This window comes from Paroedura picta, chromosome 1 (genome assembly GCF_049243985.1).
Source record: "Paroedura picta isolate Pp20150507F chromosome 1, Ppicta_v3.0, whole genome shotgun sequence".
Classification (NCBI taxonomy): domain Eukaryota; kingdom Metazoa; phylum Chordata; class Lepidosauria; order Squamata; family Gekkonidae; genus Paroedura; species Paroedura picta.
The window spans coordinates 115,477,641-115,501,513 of NC_135369.1; the positions used below are offsets into that span (position 1 = coordinate 115,477,641).

The window sequence follows — 23,873 nt, forward strand, 5'->3', positions numbered from 1 at the left end:
AATCGGGGAGAAGGCTAACGACTGCAGCTCGGAGAGGGGCTCAATTGGCTTTTTGTCCATTAGAATTTCCCGACCCACTTCCTTTCTTCGAAGAGGGCCGGACCCCACGAAAGGGCGTCTGACTGCCCGCTGGACGATCACAATCCGGTTTTGCGTGGCTGCCCCCACAGACCTCGCAACAATGCTCGAAACGGCATCTACGCCTCTGACAAGTTCCTCTATTATATTCCCAGCAGGCCCCTCGTCCCTCTCTTCTCCCCCCTTGTTTTCTCCTTTCTTGATCAAACCTCCTGACAAAGGGGCCCACTTTCACAATCCACGCATCGTGGTCTTTAATATCCCATCTGATGTCACTATTGTTGGACGCCCGTTCCCTCATCAATTTATCATAGGCCATGGCTGCTGCATCCCCAGCCAATACCTTCGCCTCCATCACATTATTAAAGTGACCCACCAAATGCCATCCCCTGTCAGGGTATGCCCCGACCACAAGGCCCATGTACACCCCATAACCTCTGAGCCAGTTTGTGAAGGAATGATCCCCTCTCTCTCCCTCTTTTCCTTTCTTATCTCTCTTAGAGCCTGTATAAGGGGCCTCCTCATCAGGCCGCACCAAACTGAACATATCGACAAAACATCCATCTAAAACCCTCTCCCTGACTTTTTCTGTCAGGTGAGTCCCCGGAGGATGCTCTCCTGAAACCAGTCCAACCGGTGGAGCCTTGGACGTTCCTTCCCCTTTTTGCTTATAAAATTCCACAGTGGTCTCCCTTCTCGAAGCCCACCATGATGGTATACGCGGTACCAAAGCACCATGCAACCAATAGTTGCTATCCCTCTTAGAGTCCACTATCTCCTCCTCTGACGAAGAAGACTCACCAGAACTGGTGGATTCCTTCCTTGATTGTTTACGCTTCGCACCACCTCTCCTTGTTCTCTTTTTCTTACTTGTCCCCATTTGCGTACTCCCTGCCCCTTCTGGAACCGCCAGTCCCAGAGATATACCTGCATCTCCCGGTGTTACAACAGGTCGTTGTGCATCTCTAGATTCACCCTGAACCTGCATTTCCTCTGCAGATGTTTGCTGTGCCACTGGCATATTGCCAGCCATCCCAGACTCCCCTGCACCCTGAACCGGCGCCGGCGAGGGCAAGGTAGCCTGTATACTTTGACTTGGTATTGGCTGATAATCCCTTTCCATAATAGCCCCTTGCCCCACAGCCATTGCACCTCCATAAATCGTGGATGCCGGAGTACTAGTCTGCCAATTCTGGGAGCCAAACGGCCATCGGGTTCCACCCCCTTGATATCCCTGTACAGGCCCACCTGCTGGCTGCCAATAAGCTGGAGTAACTGGCCGCTGTTGCCCAGACATAGTGCCTCTCTCCGACTGCCCCATACTTTGCCCCATGTGTTGCTGCCATACTGCCATTGGAGCTGATTGCAAACCAACCTGATGGGCTTGACCCTGAACCAAATTATACCCTGGATGCCAATTCGCACCCCCTTGCCAACTTGGGTTGACCATGGGCCCCTGCCAAGTCCCTGAAGTTCCAAAACCTCCCCACTGCTGTTGTTCCGCCCATTGTGCCCTGGGCGGTGGAATCTGATTCTGATTCCACACATTCCCAGGTTCATGAGTCCATTGCGCCTGGGGCCCCCTATACTGCCTGTCACCCACCTGCACTGGGTCACCATGTTGCCCTGCCTGCACATAGTCCCCGGCATGAACCTGCCCCAATGCCAATCCCATATTAAGGTTCCCAGGCATCCAAGACTGGGCCCTCGCCTCATTTGTCCCTTGCTGCCCGCTCAAATCTAATTGCCCTACGGGAGGGAACTGAGCATTTTGACGAGCCTCTGCCTGCATGCCTTCACCCTGTGCTTCCATAGTCTCTGGCTCATAAGACTGCCCAGCCCCCGCTTCAAACGATGGCCTTGCTGCCGAGGCCACTGCCCGCCTCCTCGCAGACCTTGTGCCATAAGGTGTTGCCGTGGCCTGGCCTACATCTGGGCCCAACTCTAGCCCCCCAGGCCCCGTTGCCATATCCCTTTCCATTGCTACACGAGGCATTGTCCTCTTATTCCCACCTGGCCCTTTCTGCCGTTTCTTTTCCCCCCCAGCAATCTGCCGTTTTGGCGCCATTTCCCTCACACAGAACTTTTTTTTTTTTTTTTTTTTAAATCTATATATATACGCGCTTGGCAGTCTTCAAGAACACCCCCACTAATATTTTCCCAATCCGGCTAGCTCCTCGTTCTCCCAGAGGCCTTTCCCGCCGCCCAAATCAATCTGCGTCACAAAGGCCTCGGATCCCGGCTCTGATGCTGCCGCTTCAGGCGCCGAGGGGAAAAGAGGCCAGGGCTCTTCCCACGGCTCCTTTTACTGAGCCGCTCCTGGCCCCTCCCCTCGCCGCCGTCGCTGCCGCGCCGCCCCGGGGAAGCTGGGAAACGCAGTCCCCAGCTCCCGGCAGCGTCTTCTTCGCCGCGTCTTCCCCCGCCGCGGCAAAGGCCCCCTCGCCCAGACTCAGGTGCTCTTCTCACTAGGAAGTGTTTTTTCTCCTTTAAATCTTCATGCAAAGCACTTTATGTTAAAATACATACAATTTTGTTTTGGAGGGTTCCAAAATTATAAAATGATTGCCCTGAAGTACTTCTTAAACTTTGCAGTACTGTTATCTTTTATTCATCATTGTAGTCCCTGATTAAACACAGTTAAGATCAGACAGGCATTGTGATGGCCATTGTATGGACATAGTATAAGAAGGCTTACTTAAGGATTTATAATCTGAGTACCCCCTATATCAGTTATAACATAGCCTATAAGGCATTTTTCTACCTATCCATCTACCTCAGCATTAACAACCAATATGGATAAGCAAGATCATAGTGTTCTACATCCTGGGAAGAGATGTGGCGGGAAATGTTTAGAGGAAATATAACTCACAAAGATTCACACAAATAAGCCAAGTTGCATGCTGTGAACAGAAGACAAAAAAAAATCATGGTTATTGGTAAATGTATTGTAGGGAAAACTGACACCCAACACCAGTGGAAGAGTACAATCCCCACTGCTGTCAACACAGTAAACTATAATACTACACATTTTTCTTCACTATAGGTTCTGAGATCACTGTGACTGGACCAAGATAGCTCAGTAGGCTTCACGTGGAGGCATGGGGAATCAAACCCACTATTCCAGATTAGAATCCACTACACCATGTACTTGGTAGCAAGCATTATATGTGAGGAAAACAACTGAATGTAGATTTGAATTTAATTTTTTTTCCAACAGTGGTTTTATTCAGAAATATCTATCATGAGGGAGTAATGAGGGATGGAATAATAGTACTGGGATTAATAGAAAACACTTATGTGCTTTGTTGTAAGCACATTTTTTGAGAATTCTGCTCCTTCTTTTGGAATCCAGGGCTAATCCTGAGTCTCTTGAAGGCTAAATGCAGCTATTGAGAAGTAAATGAAAGTGACTTTAGCAGGGATACATTGCAACAGAGCACAGTGTCAAAGATTTGAACAGGAGATTATACCAAACTACTGTTTAGCAAGACTCCCAGGGACCATTATGGATCCCTGATAAAGGGTCGTACTGGTATAACCTCATGCCATTCAGACCCAACCAAAACAATAATGGAAAATAAATTGCATGGATTGCTGTTTTTTATAACATAAAAATAACAAGCATAATTTAATGGGTTTTCTCTGTTTTTTCTGTTCCTCACATTTATATTCCATCTTTTTTCCAAGCAACTCAGGACAGTGTACATGACCCCGCCTCATGCTCATAACAGTCCTAAAAGGCAGGCTTGACTGAAGGACAATGACTGCCTTACAGTAATACTCCCGCCCCCACCCCCAGCAACATCTCTGTTATGGGGCCACTGAAATTATAGTCACAGCAGTTCTTTGCTGGGTTTCCCAGAGCAACTGGGTCTTCTTTTTGAGGCTCTTGCTATGATATATACCTCTCTACACTCTTCCCCACTGTGCAGTGAATTTTCCCTCCAAATGAAGCTCCCAGTTCCACCCTGTCACTCTTTGATTTTATGTGGCTTTATTCAACCTTGGGAGCTTCAGGGAAAGAGGTACTTCAGCTTTTTATCACAAACCTTCAGCCAGTACAGCACTGAGACTTTTTCAAGCCAACAAATAAAATATTTGATTTATAAGAGGGAAGGATTATTGGAATCAAGCTTTTTCTTTATACATCGGTTCTTATTAGAAGTTCTTAAGTTACAGGCTCTTATTTCTTGGACTTTTCTTTCAGATGGTAGGAATTCTTTTACACTGAGAGGTTTCTTTCACTTAGTTTATTCCAAAACATATTAGTTTTACTCTGTAGTTTGTATATATAGAGTTCCCCTGAACTATCCCCCTGGTTCTTAGGAAATGGGCACTTTGAGAATGTACCACAACTTTCTTTCTGAGGCGGCTGAAGTTCTAGCTGACACACACATATCTTTGAATATATTCCCCTGATCTCTCCTTACAACTAGGCAGGGTTTCACCTCACACTGTCTTAATTTGGAAGCAAACACATGCCTACCCAAATTCTGTCAAATGACTGCCCCAGTTGACCCGACACTGTGTGGATTAACTCTGCTAATCAAAAACCCAGTCTTCTCACTAGAGTTCCTCCTCAGAGTTTTTCAGAAGGATTTGTCAGACTTCTGTCTGACCAGTCTCAGGCTCTGACTGAATTGTCTTCCCTACAGCCCACAGCCAGCATCACCACTTCTACCCAACTGTGGCTGGGCAATCACAGGGCTCCGAACAGCCTGTGGCACTTGCTTTTTCTGCCCAGTGAAGCTTTTTAATCCATCACTACTCGTGGCTGTTGTTTTTCCAGGTGCTGTTCATAACACTTGTCATTTCGTACTGCATTCTGTTTCCAAAACAGCCAACCAGAAAGAAAGAAACTCACAAGCAGATCCTATTAGAGAGATTTCTTTTCTTTTTTTGAAAAAGCTTGACAAGTGATCCAAGTGGTTAGAAATTGTCACTACACATTTTCAGTATGCTAACCTTTACTGAAAGGTTCTCTCTACAGGTAGCTGGTATATATTTGCAGTTTGCTAGCAACATAAAATAGAAACTGATCTTAAAAGTACTTTCATACAGTGATTTCATATTGGCTTTATTGTCCAACAAAGACATAATCAACAATAATATCTCCCAGATCCAAACACCTGCTGCTACAAGAAAGAAGTGATGCTTTTGACTAGCCTGTACTAATATTTTCATCATTGAAGGCCTTGACAGAGCAACACCACAGTGAGAAAATCACTTAAAATTCTCAGCAGTAAAGCCCTAATCCACGCTAAAACTGTATTGCTCTCTTCCAACAAAGTAAGGGTGTGTTTGAATGCGTCATACAAATGAGCCCATTTAATCTATCTCCTTGGTAAACATGGAACCACTGGTTTTGTGGTTTTGTTTGCTCCTCCAAAGACCCAAATAAGACATTGCAGAACAAGGTATAGCTGAGCTTCAGGCCTGTGGAAATATTTAAGATTCTTAGGTACAGTATTTGAGTACAACACAAAAAGCAATCAGTTTAAACGTAGCTTCATAGTCTACAGAAATTAAAAATAAAACATCCAGGTGATCATAATTACCAGTAATTTGTGTATGGTCCATTATATGTGGTTCCATGTTCAAGACTATCAGGATAATACAGTTCAGTTAGTCAATCAGTTTGCGCCCCGGCACAGCAATACAAGTTATTTGGATGCTTTAAAAATGATTTATTGGTTGTATCTTGGATAAAGATAGGTTTCTAATTTTTTTGAATAAGTAAATAAATTGAGACAAAAGGACCCAGGCTTGAATCTGCTGTGGACACTTGCTGTGTGACCTTGTGCCAATCTCTCACTCTCAGTCTACCCAACCTCACAGTGCTTTTGTGAGGATACAATAGAGGAGAGGAGAATGATATAACCCACACTGGATCCCCTCTGGGGAGAAATGGGGTGTATACATGAAGTGTGTTTGTGTGCTGAAGCTTCTTCCCAGTTTCCCATGGTTTAAAAAGATCTCTGTTTAGTGAGTATGACAGACTCACCTTCAGTGAATGCAAGTCTGCCTACTGTGTAACTGGCTGAATAGGCTTCTTTGGTATAGCTGAAATTATGGCTCCACGTGATAAAGCAAAAATGAATTTAGCAAAAAATAAAAAGCATATATAAAAACAAAGACTATCAACAACCTCAAATGAACCCAAACTGTACACCTGTTAAATTTAGTTCAAAGTGGTGGTCAAAACTAGAGTAGTGGTCACAAGAAATGTAGAGGGAAGAGGGGTGGCAGTGGGCAGGAACTCAGCCTCTGCTAGGATCTGGCTTTCTGCACAGTAAGAACTGGGGCAGTTATGCATTCACAGTTTTTCATTGAAATCAGATCACTGACTCCATTAAATCACCCCTTTTAAAAACATCCCCTTTTGAATGAGCATTTGAATGAGCTTTCCTCAGGTGGGAGAGTACTTCATCCATTGTGCTCGGAGCTCATTGGTAGGCAGTGGTCAGCAGCAATATCACCTGACTGGCACATGCTGCTGGCAGAGTCTCATGGGAAACATTGTTCAGCCATTGGTGTAAGACTGCTCATGGGAGGAGACAGAAAACACAGTAACATTTTGCATGGAAGCAGCTTACAAAAAAGAATTGTAGCAAATCAAGTTTGTAATACTGTGTGGAAACAACTCAGAAAATACCATCAGGGGTGAATGCAATGCATAATTAAAAAAAAAAACTCCAATGGGTTTTCCATGGCAAAACCACTGCAACATGCAGAACCAAAAAATGAAACGTCTTTTCTTTTTGCAGATTTTTTGTGAGTTTTCCTGTTGTGCATAACCAACTCTGGATGTGGTACTTGATTTGAGAATTAACTATTTATTTATTTTATTTATTATTATATTTATGTGGTAACTATGTTGTAACTGATTAGACCTTAAGGACTATTAAATAGTTGACTTGAAACTGCCTAACTTTCCTGAACTATATTATTTCTGAGTCCAGTAGCACCTTTTAATTTTATTGTGCTACTTCAGACCAACATGGCTGCTCATTTGAATCTATATTATTTCTGTAATGTTTCCTTATGAAGATTTTAAATACCATTCTTTTTTAGCAGCAGTTCCCATATGGTGATGTGTGTTAAGCCTGGATGAAAAAAAGGTCTCTCTCTCTCCAGCACAAGTTGGAAATTTTGAATCTAGAAGCACTGGCATATGCTGATTAGCCAAAAATATAGAGGGGCATGCTACTTTGAATATTTAAAATAGCTTTTGAGCAGGCTATTCTTTTTTGGTTAGTGATATATTAACTTTACTTCCGGAATTATATTATGACAGGAGATAAGTATCTTGACATTATCAGGATAGGTGATATCCACAACTGAAAATATACAATTGTAGACTATTGTAGAAGCAGAAATCTAGAAAATTTCCCCTATTCTATTTTTTGATGGCTAATGAAAACCTAGCAACAAAATGCTTCTTTTAAAATACATAATCCCTTACAATAATTTAATAAACTGTGCTATCATCTTATAAAGAATCAGGATGGTTTCCTTGGTGACAAAGATTATCATTGCTACTGCTAGATTCTGTCAGTTTTCTGAATGTGAATTCATAATATTTAGGATTTATTAACAATATGCCTCTCTGATGGAGATAAATTGCATCCTTTCAACTGGCTATGTGAATTTTCTATTAAATACAACTGCTTTGGCAACTCAGCAAAATGATATGATATGATTAACAGAAAATTAAAGGTATTTGTCATAGGGAATAACACACCTGCTTTAAAAACTGAAAAGAAGCTTTGAAAAATCTGATTCTTCCCCCTCTTTTAAGTATGAACAAGCCTGTAGGATATCTTGTTTTTTATCCTTAAACATGGCTCTAACAGTGGCCATTTCTTCCATGGGAAATACTGATCAGCCAAGAGGATGGGGTGGGGGGAGGGGGTTGGTGGGAATGGAGATTCAAGTTTATTCTTTTCTCCAACAGGGTTTTCCATAACGCTTGCTTCTTTTATCTCATATAGTACCCATTGGAAAACCCCTGAGAACTGGGTCTGCTTCTAACTCCTTATGGTTCTACCCCGTCCCAGGGATCTGGAATCTTATACTGCAGTTCAGAATAGAATGGCAATATTCTAACAGGCTAAAAGGGTTTAGGATTGCACTTTTAGTCTATGTCAGTGCTGGCTTGGTGAAGGGGTACTACTTTCTTTGATTGCTACCCTTGATCACAGCTCTGATTGCCACCTCCTCCTTTTGTTACCTGCCTTGGTTCCCTGATTCTCCCTGCCTCTATGCATCCCAAGTCACAGCACCCAGCTTTCATCCTCCTCTTCTCATTTCTTAGGCATCTTTCAAAACTTCACTGGAAGTTGTACATGACTTTCAGGGCTTCCCCAAACTCTCTGAGGATTCTACAACAGAGAGATGGAGGCTATTGCTTCCCCAAAATGTGCTGCCCCATGCCAGTATTTCATATTGTCTCATTATGGAGTGGTATGTGTTCATGTTTGAATGTGAAAAGAGAGATACTTTGAAAACTGTCTGTATTACAGAATGGAGCTTCTATTTAGTAGATGTTCTTGACTTCTGTCTTTATTTTATTAACATAGGATGCTGTTGGCTAAAGTAATAACTGAACATAAATTAAAGCAATCTCTCTGTGGACAGACATTTTGTTGACTTTTGTAACATAGCATCTGTTTATACTGAGCTGAGTATTATATATATTTCAGCAGGAATGAAGAAGAATAAAACCAATGTTGATGGCAGCTGCTCTTTCTACAACATTGTTTTACTCAGATTTCCAGAAGCCTTGCTAGGCAAGAGTCTCACTGGATCCCACCCACTTCCTGAAAACACTTGATGGGTGCTAAGAAAGGTGTGGGTGGGTGCCATGATTCTCACAGACCTCATGTTGAGGGCCCCTGTTTTAGCTGATACAGCTCCTGTTTTGAAATTGGTTCAGCAATAGTGTGTCTACTTCTTTGTGTGAAATCACAAACTTGCTGTCTCCTAATTGGTTCCTATCATGGCACAGCCTCTCTTTCTTAGTGATGTTTTTACTTGCTGGAAAATAATCTGGGGTAACAAAGCAAAATAATCTTACAACAACAACAACCTTTATTGTTGCTAAAATATAATTACTATAGTACCCAGTACGATGTGATAAACTATCAGTGGTATCAGAAGGATATAGTACTGCTTAGGCTAGCACTGTAAGATTATCAAATTGATTTTTTAATGTTCATTAAGCACTTAAATTCCAAGTGCAGAACTTTTTGACAGCATATATATTCCATAGGATGTTTGTAGATCCCAGTGTACTTTTCCCCATTCATGGTACTATACCCTGGTCCTGGCCCCATACCAGTCTGGCTTCCATCCTGGCCATGGGGTGGAGACCATGCTGGTCACTGTGATGGATGATCTCCAATGCTGGCTGGACCAGGGCAGATGGTCGATGATGGGCTATTGGCACACCACCTCAGTGACACAAAGATTAGAGGAACTACCTTGAAATGGCTAACTCCCCCCCCCCCTACAAACCGGTCACTGATGGTTGCAGTGGGGGAAGAGTTGTCAGATCCCTTTGTACTTCCTTGTGGGGTACCACAAGGGGCAACACTTTTTAATATCTATATGTGCCCCATGACCCAGCTGGTCCAAAGTTATGGGCTGGAGTGTCACCAGTATGCGGATGACATCCAGTTCTATCTCATGATGGATGGACAGTCGGATCTCCCTCCAGATATATTTGCCAATTGTTTGGAAGTGGTGGATATATGGATCAGGCAGAGTGGTCTGAAACTAAACCCGTCCAAGACAGAAGTCCTGGGCTGGGGAGAAGGGGACAGAATCAGGAAGTGCGTGTCCCTTCCTTGGATGGGGTGCAACTTACATCTGCACCAATGGCCAGAAATTTAGGCATGATTTTTGATGCCTCTATCTATGGAGGCTCAGGTCACAAAGGTAGCCCAGATGGTGCTTTTCCACCTGTGCCAAGCATGGCTACTAGCACCCTACCTGTCCACAGAACACTTGGCCACAGTAATATATGCAATAGTCAATTCCAGATTAGACTTCTGTAACTTGCTCGATGCGGCCTACCTTTGTCCCAACTTGGAGATTGCAACTGGTGCAGAATGTGGCTACTTGGGTCCTCTCCAGGTCATCTTGGAGGGCTCATGTCTTGCTGTTGCTGAGGCAGCTGCATTGGTTGCTGGTTTGCTTCCAAATCAAGTTCAAGATATTGGTTTGGACCTTTAAGACTATACATGGCCCTGGGTCCTACCTATCTGCAGGACTGCTTATCTCCTTAGGCACTTCACTCTGTGGGTATAAATCTGTTGAGGATCACAGCCTCCCCCCAGGAAGCATGCCTGGCCTCGACCAGGGACAGGACTTTTTCGGTTATGGTCCCTACCTGTTGGAATGAGCTCCTGGAAGAGCTAAGGGCCCTGATGGAGCTCTCTGGGTTCTGCAGGGCTTGTAAGATGGAGCTCTTCTACCAGGCTTTTGGTTGAGGCCAGGCCAAACACTAGGTTAACAAGATCAGGTCCCACCCCATCCATGTGACATCCGTACCCTCCTGGGAGGGGCTTACCTTTGCCCTTATGTTTGTATCTTGTCAACACACCCAGGAATGAGTGAGCTGAGGAATATGGGTCTAGTAATGCATAGTTGTGTTGACCATCTATGCCATCTTATCTGTTTTGTACTGTATTTTTATTGGGGAGATGGTAATGTTGCTGTATTATGGGAGTACTGTTTTTATTATGCTTTTATGAAGAGCCACGAGCTGGCTGGTCCAGGAGTTGGCAGTATAGGAATCCAATAATAAATATAAATAAATACTATCACTGAAATAAGTGCAAGTACACTCAGCAACAAGTGCATGGACCAGGGGTTGTCAACTGCGGCCCTCCAGATGTCAATGGACTACAATTCCCATGAGCCCCTGCCATTGTTGGCAGGGGATCATGGGAATTATAGTCCAAGGACGTCTGGAGGGCTGCAGTTTGACTACCCCTGGCATAGACAGTTGTAATGGAATGATCAACATGCCTCATAAGGCAAAATTCTAAACAAATATAGATTCAATTCTTCTAGGGAAACATTGTGTGAAAAGCCAAAGGAAACTGAAGAATCCCAATTAAAATCACTGGGGGCAGTGTTGTTTACTGCAAATTAATTTGAAGTTAACCTTCTGTGAAGCATCTGAAGATTTTAGAAGCAAAACCAAAATAATTTCAATAGTAGTATAGAAATGTCTTTGTGGGGGGGGGGGATGAAGTCATGCAACCCATATTAGTAACAAAATCATAAAATTAAAAAAATAATACATTTTGAAATTTAGTAACACAACTCTGTTAATGCCATGTATGGGCAACATATTTTAATTCATATTTCAGATATTCAAATGTGAGTTTGTAAAGTAATTTCTTTTCAAATATGTGTTTGTAATATAATTTCTTTTCCACATTCATATGACAACACCTCTTCTTCAACTAACTTAAATGATATTGCTTCCAGAGATCCAGATAGACAAGACTGAAAAACATGAGAAAGTTGAAAAAAAGCCTCCACTAAAAGGTAATTGCTTTTATCAAATTTGTATTTTTGTTTCATCATGTTTATACTTGTCTTATCATGTTTATACTTGTGTTTTGTATGTTTGTATGTAACAGATGAAAAACCTGCCGTGAAAACACGCACAAAGATATATTGGATTGAATAATCTTATCTTTTAGTTGAACGATCATCCATTGATAAATGACTAAGCATCATGAACAAAGTTTGAGTCCAGTTGCACCTCACTGAACACCAAAGTTTTATTCATGATATAAGTCTTTGTGTGAAAGCACATTTCTTCAGATATAATGAAAATTTCCTCAACTACACATATAGATAGAGGTAGGGTGAGGTGGGGTTAATTGTCAGAAAAGTTTAGCTAGAGTTCAGATGCAGCTTGGTAGAGTGGTTAGGAGCACCAACTTCTAATCTGGCATACTGGGTTTGATTCCCCACTTCTCCACCTGCAGACAACTGAGTGACCAGCTATGCTTGTCTCTTGTGGTCCTTCCTTGCATAGCCAGGGAATTGCTAATTGCCACTGTGGGATGGTAGGTGGATTTCCTCCTGGCCAGGCAGGATTCTGGAAATTTTTGGTGTGTGTGTGTGGGATGGCCACTTGGGCATAAAATTGGAGTCATTGTGGGTAGGTAGGTAGTTGTGACTTCCTGCATTGTGCAGGGGGTTGGACTAGATCAGGGGTAGTCAAACTGCGGCCCTCCAGATGTCCATGGACTACAATTCCCAGAAGCCCCTGTCAGCATTCGCTGGCAGGGGCTCCTGGGAATTGTAGTCCATGGACATCTGGAGGGCCGCAGTTTGACTACCCCTGGACTAGATGATCCGGGAGATCTCTTTCAACTCTGTGTTCCAGTGCTTAGGATTTGTCTCATCTTGGAAGGCTGCCTTGCATATAGGTATATTATGTTTTTCCCCATTCACCCCCCCATAATGTACGTGGATATTGTCTTGTGGCATTCATTGTTGTCATGGAGCATCATGTCCTGAAGCTCCAGTCCTTGAGTAATCTTTTGTGTTCCTGTTTAGTAAGTGATGTTCTGTATATCATAGTAATGAGCTGGTATTTGTTTGGTTTGCTCTGTGCATTGTGTTACCTGAAAGGAAAAGTAGTTTGAGGTCAAGATTAATGAGTTCTTTTTTGTGATTGCGTTTTATAAGGTTGGCTGGGTGAAGCAGAAGAGCAGATAGAGTATCACAATGAATGTTGTGATTTTTGAAAGTGATGTTGTCTGCATTATGTTGTTGAGTGGTTAATGCATTGTCTATCATGTGCTATCATATATTATACATACTTTAAACCAACACAGAATTCACTGTTACAGGTGTTTGCATGGGCCAAGAGCTACGAAAGAATAGGCAGAGTAAATGTCGGCATTCTGCAATATCCATCTGGGCAAGCAGAGTGGATTGTGGAAAAGTACAGAACATATTGTTATGATGAGCACATGTCTTTTTTTCCCTGTTGCCAGATACAAGATGAACACTCCAATTAGTTTGCCAGCCTACCCTTTGAGATTTGACATCACTGTTACAGCACAATATGCTAATCTTCTATTGTAAGACAACAGTGATTGCTGCTTCCTCATAAGGGCATGGAAAGAGTATGGCTGAAGGCTAGACACTTATCTAGGAATGGCAGATGCTGCCAAAATATAAGAATTCAAATTCTAGCAGTGATTAGACATTTTGACATCTCTAGCATGACACTGAATATCTGAAGCAGTTAGACCATGCAAGCATGTCTGAGATTAATGACATTTTATTGACTTTGATTAATCTACCTGGATGTGTGTGTTATCCTTTTTTATATTGTTCTTTTTATTGGTTTGCTATTTTGGACTCTGGCTTTAATGTAGAACCGAAATTCAATTAATGGCAACATCATGTCATGATAGACTCCAAGATTATTAAAGACATTTTGGCTTTTTCTATCCATATGAAAATACTAGATAACAGGTGATGTTATCTACTTATGAGGATTTGAATTAAAAATATGAAGAATTAACTTTTCTCAACCCTTCCCAACCAACCAAACCTATGTATAGTAACCTTATGGTAGTTACAGCACAATATTATATGAGCTGTTTATGTGCATTTCACCAGGATATTAATGTTTTTACTGTGATGATATTCGACTCCAAAATTATTTATTTTTACATTTATATCCTGACCTTCCCTGAGGCTCTAAACAATGCTCAAAACATAACCGGCTCTATTTCTTATTTGGAAATCATGATTATTTACCAGATCAAATCAGTACTGTTGTTTCATATTATTACTGGAAATTATGGAAATTGTTAAAAGACAATATGCTTTTTTCTCTCAATGTTTTCCAAAGTAATTTTTTTCTTACTAACTACAAACTGTCAATCAGACAAATCATCATAGCTCAACTTAAAAAATCATTCTGTTTGAGGAGGAAGACAAGTATAACATGATAGCATTTTAAGCAAATCAAGACAAATACATATAAAGAGAAAGGTTAATATCCATTACTAGAAATAGAGCCCATTGCACTCAGAAATGCAATGGGTGCTAGGATGGGGCTGGAAGGGGCATAGGCAGGCGTGGATTCCCCCCCAGGCCCACGCTGAGGGCTGCGTGTTGGCATGGTCGCCGGAGCCGGGTGGCCGTTAGAGGTGAGAGCAAAGATGAAGGGGCAGGGCAGGGACCCAAGCTCAGCTTTCCCGGCTACCTGCACAGTCCTCTGCACAGCGAGCTATGGCAGTGAAGTCGGGGCAAGCTGTATCCGAATGGGCGAGGCCGGTGATAGAGCAGATGCGATGGCCACAGGCTGCCTGTCCTTAGGGAGTCAGCAGTGCCCTGGGGTAGGACGAAGGACACCCCAGATTTCCTGGAATCTTGAGGGAAGTCTGAGATCATGTGGGATCTCATGAGAAAACTATAAAATGGAAGATGCTATAAAACCAAGCATGCTTCAACTGAGGTATAGTATGTCAGATGATAACTTTAATGATCACTATTTTAATCACATTTACTATCTGTCAGATTTGTACCCAGCTCTTCTTGCAAGAAGGACAGGAATCTTCTTTCCTAAAGTTTATCCTAACAGCCATCTGAAATTGAGAGAGAATGACTGCCCCACAGTTATGCAATGAACTTCATGGCTTCATGGGGAATTGAACTCACTCCTTTCTAGTCCTAGACTAACATTGTAGCACAACAACTCTCAAGTGTCAGGAATGTTGTAATCCTCAGAGTGGTTCAGTTGTGTTGCAGACCCTAATCTAAAATCCTTATTCCTTTTTCAGTGATTCTACTAGCAAAGAGTACAATAAATCACCTCTGGCTTTGGCCTGGATATGATGTTATACTGTCAGCATAACAACACTTTTCATGTCCCAATTTTCCAATCTCCTGTTGGGTGCCATCTACTGATTAGCAACAGGATACAGCCTCCCAATCTGTAAAATGCAGCTCCCCACTGCTGGTTTTTTTTAAATAACTGGGATATCTTAGCCACATACAACATCTTTTCAGAGTTCACAGAGGATTACTGTAGAAGGGGGGGGGGAGACAGGAAATGTCTGCATTTGACTTGTAGGCCTTCCCAACTGTAGAAAGGGTGGTGGAGAAGGGAAACGTCTGTATTTGACTGCCTGGTGCTTGTATGGCTTCTCAACCCTTTAAATCCAAAAGTTGGTACCTGGCCATGTCCTGGGGTAGACTTTTCCATTTCAAAAAGCACAGTTCATAGTGGGTGTTATGGTGGAGCCAGTGAGCTGAGCCTAGGGAAAGAAATCAACTGAGGGAGAAGTCCAATAGTTTGAGGTAGATCCAGAATCAGACAATGCAAAAGCTACCTGTTCACCTAAAGTGTGATTTAGGTAAAAACAAGAGGATAAAAACAAGAGGATGTGTGGATGATTGGAGGGTGGGTGGTTGGCTCATATTTCCAGGTGGCAGGGGGGAGCCATGTCAAGGTTGGTACTTACACGGGTTCCCTGATATCCTCCCATTCCCCCAGCAGGACTTCAAGTAAAAGGGAGTTGATTGAGTGCTGTAAAAGGAGATGCTAGACAAGCTGCATAGTGGCAGGATCTGCCCTATGCTGTGCAGATGCTCCTTGCCAGGGATTCTGTATAATAAAGCTGTGGCCAAACTATTTTACTAAAGATGGATATGTGTGTCTTTCACAGCCTCAATATATAGCCTCCTTGACACGCAACCTTATCTGAATGTTTCCATCCTGTAGTTACTGAAATATTCTGCCCCCTTACAATGAGGAATATTGCTGAACTTGGGGGACAGAAAATAATATTTAGGGAGGGTATGTGTCTGTAAAACTGAAAATCCTATTATTCTTCCATTATGTCTGGTGAGATGAGTTCTTTCCCATGTAGATCCTTAAGTCCTGAATGAAAAAAGAAAGGCCACGGGTTACATTAGCAGCTGTCTGTAGATGTTAATTCCACCTGTCTGCAGAAGGCTGGATGTTAGCTAACACTGTTTAAGAACAGCCCATTCTTAAGATATGTGCTTATTAAAGGAGCACACCATCACAAATCTATTTTCCTGCTGCTGAATTGATGTCCAAAAATAACAACTCTCTTGGCCAGCAGTGTATTTTTGGTGAGAACAGACAGTCAAGGGCCACAAATTAATCTCCCACGTAGGGATAGGAAATAAGCTTGCTGATGAAAAATGAAAAAATAGGTTGCCGCTTGTGCAATAAACATTTTAAACCTATAATTAATTACCTTATATTTCATATATAATTGTGAATTGCTAGCATAATGTACTGAACAGAGTGCTAAATTTGGATTAGGATACAGTGACCAGATTTTAAGTTTGTTAAAGAGGGACGCCATTGACCGGGGAGTTGCCAACCTCCAGGCATGTCCAGGAGACTAGCTTCAAAGCCCATTTAAGGAAAATGGGCTTTGAAAGGGGATAAGGGGTAAGGGAAGGAGAGCCCTCCCCCCCCCTGCAGCTTACCTGGCAGGTCCTGGCGGCTGGAGCTGGAGAGGCAGCCTGGCAGTGAGCAGGGTCAGTGAAGGCACAAGCCGTTCGCAGGCCCAGAGGCGGCAGAGAGGCCCCCGCCAGCAGCCCAATGGGCTGAGAGCTGCCCCTGGGCCTGGGAACGGCTCACGCTGCATTGCAGATGGGAAGGCACATCAGCAAGGTAGAAGAAATTAAAACTAGCCCTTGGGAGAAAAAGGCAAATCATTGCCCCCACCTTTGGTTCTCCCCATGTGGGCTCGAGTAATCAGGAAATGTCATCAGCAGAGAAGGGCACTGACTAAACAGTGTTTCTTGGCATTGCTGAGCCTGGCAAGCTACTGGACTGACATCCATGTCACCCTCTCAACCTGGAGGTTTGATTGGTCTGGAAATGCTCCCCAAACCACCACACTTGTAGCTCTTTGGGTGAAGAAGAATTAGGTGCCAGATTAGGAATGCATCTCCTGGGAGACTGCTGGGAGAACAAGGCTCCAAGGAGAGGGCTGTGTGAGCTGGGGACAACACCATATGGGAAGGCATTAATATACACACCAGACTTGCTGTGACCAGGGTGGGAAAACTAAGTTATCTGCAGGAGCCCCCCTACTTGGGCATTATCTCCCCTTCCCCTGCCTCCTGCAGCCCAAAGTTACTGATGTCCAAATTCAACCTTCCCTTGCACCCCATTTATCTAATGGCCATATAGTTTTCACTCCAGTTGATACACAAATTCACCAAGGTAGAAAACTTGAGGTTCTTTCAGCCCCTTCGGATGAATCCCACTTCCCTTCTCTCTGTGTGCCCGCGTGTCTCTATCTGTCTCTCGTACCTTGCATAAATCTACAATGAAGTGATCACAAGAAATAGGACGTTCTTGTCCTTGGAGTTAAGGAAGACCCGGGGGAGTGATTGATGTGCTGCAGTGAAGCTTAGTGACTTCGATAAAAATAAGACAAATACATACACGGCATTCAGGTGCTCCCCTCCCCCCCCCAGTGTGCATCATCCCATTCGGCAGTTCAGATTATACTTTAACCAGCCAGTGCATGTGCTGGTGTGTGTGCGCACACGTGTGGAGTTCAGCGGAATGAGTGGCTCTGCGGTCACCAAAGCTTTGGAAGTGAAACGGGAGACCGAGCGAGGAAAGCAAAAAAGGAGCAAGGAATTGAGTGGAGAGAAACTCTGAAGGGAAAGAGAAGCGTCTTCGCCCCTCGCACACGCACGCATACACCTTGGCTACTCTGCTGGTGCGCCCGTTGCCTTATTTCTTGCCTGGGAAGGGGAGGGTGGGCACAGGAAGTTTCAAGAGGGTTGTACATTGAGTTTAACATATTCCAGTTGCATTCCTTTGCCAACAAATATTTGCATAGCATTGAGCTGAAGGGCTAAAACAATCACAGGGGCTGTTAAGTTTGTAGCCTTCGTCCGAGTCCATGGCAGTGGTGGCAGAGGGGTGAGGGGGCCGGGCCGGCCATGGGATGCTGAGGGGGGGGGCTCACCGAAAGATCGAAAGAAGCTCCTGGGTCCACCTGGGCCTGCCTGGTGTGGTTTTTCCCACCTCCCTCGACACAGGTCTCACCTCGCCTCCATGAGTCCACGTGCTCTGGACCCGCCAAGCAGAGAAGGTGGAGTCCAGGTGGCAGACGCACAGCAGAACATGCGTGGGACAGCTCTGAGGGCAGTGCTTCAGCTCAGCGCCGCCGGGGAGAGCCAAAAAGCATTCTGCCGGGAGAGCGCAGAGAAGGCAACAGACACCAGGGATGACCCGGGACAATCTGGGTTCGGCTCCAGACATGGGACTTTCGATCCAAAGTCGGGGCAGTCCCGCCATTAGCGTTACAGATGGGCACCTTAGATTAGGAAGATATCTGATCAAATATTGGTGCAGTATACTGGACAGGTCTGTCTGGCAAACCTAAAGAGGGTTTTTTTAATTAAATGATTTTGCCTTGAAAGCTTTACTTTTGGTGCAGGCTAAGAAGCTGAACAATGTGGATACTTATGAATGAGCTTGGAAGTGGGGGTGGGGGGAAGATGATCATGGACAGCCTGCTTGTGTTCCACCTTTTGGGCAGCAAAGGTGCCAAGAGCCAGATGGATGGAAGAGCAATGGCTTTGCCCCTGTCCTGGGAAAAGCACCACTAGGGACTGAGGCAATGCACACATGCACATGTTTCCCTCCATCCCTTGCCAGATGCTCACACTTGGCATACTATCAGAGTCACAACTCCACAAGGCACACCAAACCAGGCAACTGCCACTTGTGGAAATTGCCAACCTGCTGGGCACTTAACTTTTCCCTTTGCTCTACTCTACCCCTGCATTTCCTGAGCATCCAAGATGACTGAGAGTGTTGCAGAGAAGGGACTCAGTGGCTCCCAGTGAGGGCTAGGTGCAAGGATAAGGAGGCAAGCATGGAGGGGAAGGAGGGCTGCCACTGAGCAATGTCTTTGTGGTTGAGGCAAGGTGAGGAAATAGCGCCAAAGAGTAACAGCCCCATCTGATGGACTGTGACTGCTTTGTGCCAAGCCAGCGTTGCTTCCCAGCCTCCACCCCATGTTCCTCTTCCTTTGAGCTTCCTGGGTGAGCAGTGGGGAAGTAAAGCACCATGGGACTCCTCAATGGGGGTTTGGGCTCTGAGTTCAGAGGAAGGCAAGGGTTGGGGCAGACGGCTCTCAAGGGTGGCAGCAGTGAGGCTAGCCCTCCTCTCTGCTTGCTTCTGCCTTCATCTTTCCACTGCACCATGTCATTTCCATAATGACTTTTGGTACATCCCTCCCACCTAGGGTGCTGCTAAGTCATTTTCAAACCAATACAATAAATCCAGACAGCATCAGGAACAAACAGCAGTGGTTCTTCTGCAAACCTGAGGAGCCCCTAGTTGTAAAAAAATAAAACATTTTCCACGTAAGGAGGTGGAATAAAACACTTTTAACATTTTCTAATTAGATCTTGTCAGGAATTTCAGCTTGACTAGACAATTGTGGTTGCCTAAATAATAATAATAATTTAAAAAATGGCTGCCATAGTTTCACTTTGAAATCAGATCTGACTTGTGGGAGAAAAAAGGAGCATGTAGACAAGAACAACAAGAAGGATGTGAGGAGCATGAAGCCTATAGTAGAGGAAAGAAAATAGGACAAAAGAGAGAATAATGGCAGAAGGGTAGGAGCAGGAAAGGAAAGGAAGCAAAGGGAGGAGGGAAAATGTAGGAAGTGTGAGTAGTAGGAAAGGGGGAAATAAGTGAATAACATGGAGAGAAAGACTAGGATTCATCCCATAACTCCTTGCAGGGCTCCTACTTGTAGGGACTATATCATGATGACAAATTTGAGTAAAATGTTGTTAAAGATAAACTTGCCTTTGCATTATGAAATACCTTCTTTACTGACTGATGTTATCTCATACAGTAATAGGTAATTTCCGTTCAGGATTCTTTTCACTGAGATTTTCTAATACTTAAAACATATTTTAATTTTACTGATTCCAACCACAAATTAGTTTTTAGTAAGTTAACAGCCTTGTCAGTGAATATTTCAGCATTGTATCAGCACGTACTTCTGCATAGTTTTAGGAAATGTACAGAATTTCTCAGTAACCTACAAATTCTGAAATATGAAATAAGATATAAGCTATGGGTAATACCTTTTTTCTATAGCTTCTCTTTTGAGCTCAGGTTAGTTCCAGCTCTCTAAAGAATTTTACTTTGCTAGTATAAATAAACAGCCTGCAGCATAATTATAAGCTTTCCATCAGTTAAAAGTGGAGAGTACTCTAGGGTGGCAATTCATTCTCTCCCCCAATCTCCCTCCCAAATGTTTTCCCTTTCTTTCCACCTGGCAGCTCCAATAGTCTCATCACTTTCTTTACTTCCTTCTCTTTCTCCCCATCCATAGCTGCTATTCAAGTTTCCCTATGTTTCTCCTCCTGGTAGCTTCTTCTCTCTTGCCCACCTGATTACCTTTTTGTCTTCTCATCCACATAAACGTTTTCTACTTTCTCTCCCATTATTAAATTTCCACCACCTTTGACTGGCAGAAGCCAAGGCATGGAAGGCTCAGCAATACTGTTATGGTAGCCTATCAACCCCCAAATGGCTGCATAGATATCAGTCTTATGAATTTTCAGTAGGCATTTATCTTTTTAAGCCACAACTCCCCCCATTATGTTTTATGGTCATAATATCCTGGAAGTAATGCCAGGAATATCTGAGGGTTTGCACTATCAAACACATTCTCTTTGAATGACCATTCGTGCCGATGTACTGACTTACAGCCAATGGTTTTGACCAATATTTCACCATGTGCCATCCATCAAATACAGTTAGTGGCTTCTTTACTACCATTTGTTCCCATCCATCACAATAACTTCAGTTGACAACCTCACTGCATGGCATGTAGCTGCAAAGTGGTCACTAAATCAGTTGACTACATTGTAGATTCAACATATGACTGGCATTGCACATTGACTGACCTCTTTCCCTGTTGAATGGTTCCCCACACAGAATCATAAGAGACACAAGAACAGTAATGGCACTACTGTCTTGTGTTAGCAGTGAGTTTATATTGTTCCATTAGGCTATTGGCTATCAACAAGGTTGCCCCTCATCAACCTCTCCCACCCTTGGGATGCAATTCAGCCCCCTGGTTTACCACAGAGCTGAGTAATCAGAAAAGGGCTGGGGTAATGTATAGAAAGGTGCTGGAGGGGGAATCATCTGAATCTCACAGATTGTGCTATAGGGCTCATTGGAAACCATTTGAAGTGGCAGTGATGGTGGCAAAGAAAATTTACTGTCATGCCCCAGCCAGCTGCAATCCTGTCTGAGGAAGAGGGAGATCTGAGAGTCTTGACAGGACCAGCCCCTGAGCTTCATGAACAAGCACCCAGACCTTCTAGCCTTTAGATACCAAGCCTGACACAGAAACCACAGCAGCAGCTGGCTCCTTACCTTTGTCTCATGGGTCTAGGGAGCAATGGCATTGGAAACATCGTTTTGCTTTACAGAAAAGATGGAGAAGTTCAAGATTAAATGCTCAGGGCAGAATCCACCTCCAATTTTTTGCAGAGTAAATAGTGAGTCAGCTGTTCATGGTTAGCTGCATATTGAGCTTAAAAAGAGGTCAGGGACACAAACTCATTGTCCTGGCAACCTCTTTCTTACTAACTTGCATCCCCAGACCCTATTCTCTGGCCTTAAACTCTTGGACCCCACCTCTCTAACTGACCTTCAAATTGTGACTTGAGTGTTTGATTTTTGGATACTGACCTTGGCATCTGTTCTGTGATGGCTTTGCCTTCTATTGGCTATTTGGCTAACAGCATGCCTTTCTCTACCATGCCTGAAGACTTGACAGTTACTTCTCTATTATTATACCATCAGCTAGTTCACACCCATCTTAATTATTTAAGATAGTTCAGCACCTACTGATGCGTAAATCTGAGCCTTTACTATTTGAGGCACAAGCAATGAGTTGTGATACTTCTGCCAAGTAAAACATTGGACTGCTGATACTGAGCATTTTTAAACTGGAAGATATTCTTTTTTTAATTTAATTTTTTAAAATTAATTCTCTGTTTATGCATATATGATATTGTATGCTGCCCTGAGCCAGTATATTGGGCTGGGCAATATAAAAATCAAATAAATAAACAATATCATGTAAAGATCACATGAACAAACCCTTAACATCTATGATAAATCAATTGCTAACTCATGGCACCTTGACCACCCAAAGAAGGCAACTGTCCTATTACTGAAAATAACCCATCCCTACAGGAAAATGATATGGCAGGTTATTATCACTTCGCCTCTAGTCTACCCTTTCTCAGCAAAATGATTGAGTTCTCAATAGCAGACCAATACCGAGTCTTCTTGGATAACTCATCTTCTCTAGACACACTTCAGTCTGGTTTCAGACCAAGCTGTGGAGCAGAGATGGCACTGCCAGCTTTAGTCGATGACCTCCACCTGATAGACCAGGCTTTATCAACCATGGTTTCATGAAACCTTGGGGGTTCTTGATGGTTCTGTAAGGGTTTCCTGAATGGGTGGAAGTTAATCTTTTATATCCTTAACACTATTTTGCTCCCTTATATATTTGGGAAACAGCCTCCTGGGAGGAGACTGTCCAGGGCCTGTCCATCCAGTTCCACCCTGATTGGCCCTCCAGCTCCCACCTTCCCTCCTTGCCTGCTAGAAGCCTTGTGGCTGCAGCCTCCATTGTTGCCCACGAGGAGAGAGGCAGCGACAGGGCTTTGTGGCCTGCAGGTACGCTCCTGCTGGGAGGAAGCCGGGAGGGGGGAGTTTGCAGCCCCCCTGCAGGCCGCAAAGCCCTGTCGCTGCTGGAGGGGGTTGCTTTTCACTCCCTTTAGCCGGGGAAGCGCTCTTGCCACGGGCCAAAGGGAGCCTCCCATGGCAATGGTGGTCAGGGACCTTTCCACTCCCTTTAGCCTGCCATGTGTCTTTGTTGTTCTTAATAGATTAATCTGCTACCTTACAGTAGATCGTGCCATTTTGTTGAAACACATGGTTTGGACTCAAAATATTGCTGCTGGGAATGAGTTGTCACCAGCGTGGGATTCTGCAGGGTATAGTTCTATCCATCATGCTTTTCAATTTACATGTAAAGCCCATAGGACCAATTATTCACAGCTTTGGGATTCGTTGTTATCAGCATGTTGACAATGTATGGCCATTTCCGCAAGGAGGGGTAAAACACAGGAAGGTAAATCTCGCATTTGCAGCCCATCTCCCAGGGAGACCCCTCTCGCATTTTCCCTCTGTCCCATCATGGCTTTTTGCCTCTTGAGGAGGCTGCAAGGGAAAACAAAGTGAACTTCTCCCTCATCTCCTTGGCTTGTCAATCACAGCAAGCCACCAATCACAACTCAGCAGTTCTTTCCTGGACTGAAACTACCCCCCCAACAGCACCAAAATGTATTATTATTTTTTAAAGGCACTTCAGTGTTGCTATATAGCTACTTACAAGGGACTAAAAATATACAAATGTATTTTTAACAGAAATCAACACTGCCCCATTGTATGGAGAAATGCCAGAATGATACAGCGCCCCCCTCCCCTTTTGGATTCATGTTCTTTTTCACTTTATTTCTGTCTGTGTGGATTTCTGAGACCCTGAACATGAGACCAAAAAAGACATCTTATGCTAATGGTTGCCTTTAAAACATGATTGGGGGAAGGCTGCTGGATCACGTACACCCCCTTTTCAAGCTCATTTGCCACCTCCAGAAAATGCAAACAG

General features: G+C 43.7%; 1 protein-coding gene across 11 annotated transcripts in view; it reads left to right on the forward strand.

Moving 5' to 3' along the window:
* The window catches only part of TRDN (triadin), a 296,487-nt gene that overhangs the window by 64,622 nt on the left and 207,992 nt on the right, over positions 1–23,873 (forward strand). For 10 of the 11 annotated variants that reach the window (XM_077300474.1, XM_077300511.1, XM_077300482.1 and 7 more), the window contains one exon: positions 11,584–11,643. The exons of the other annotated variant lie outside the window; for it this stretch is intronic. In XM_077300474.1, coding sequence (XP_077156589.1) covers positions 11,584–11,643 — 60 coding nt within the window. The remainder of the gene's footprint in view (positions 1–11,583; positions 11,644–23,873) is intronic. 11 annotated transcript variants of the gene reach the window in all.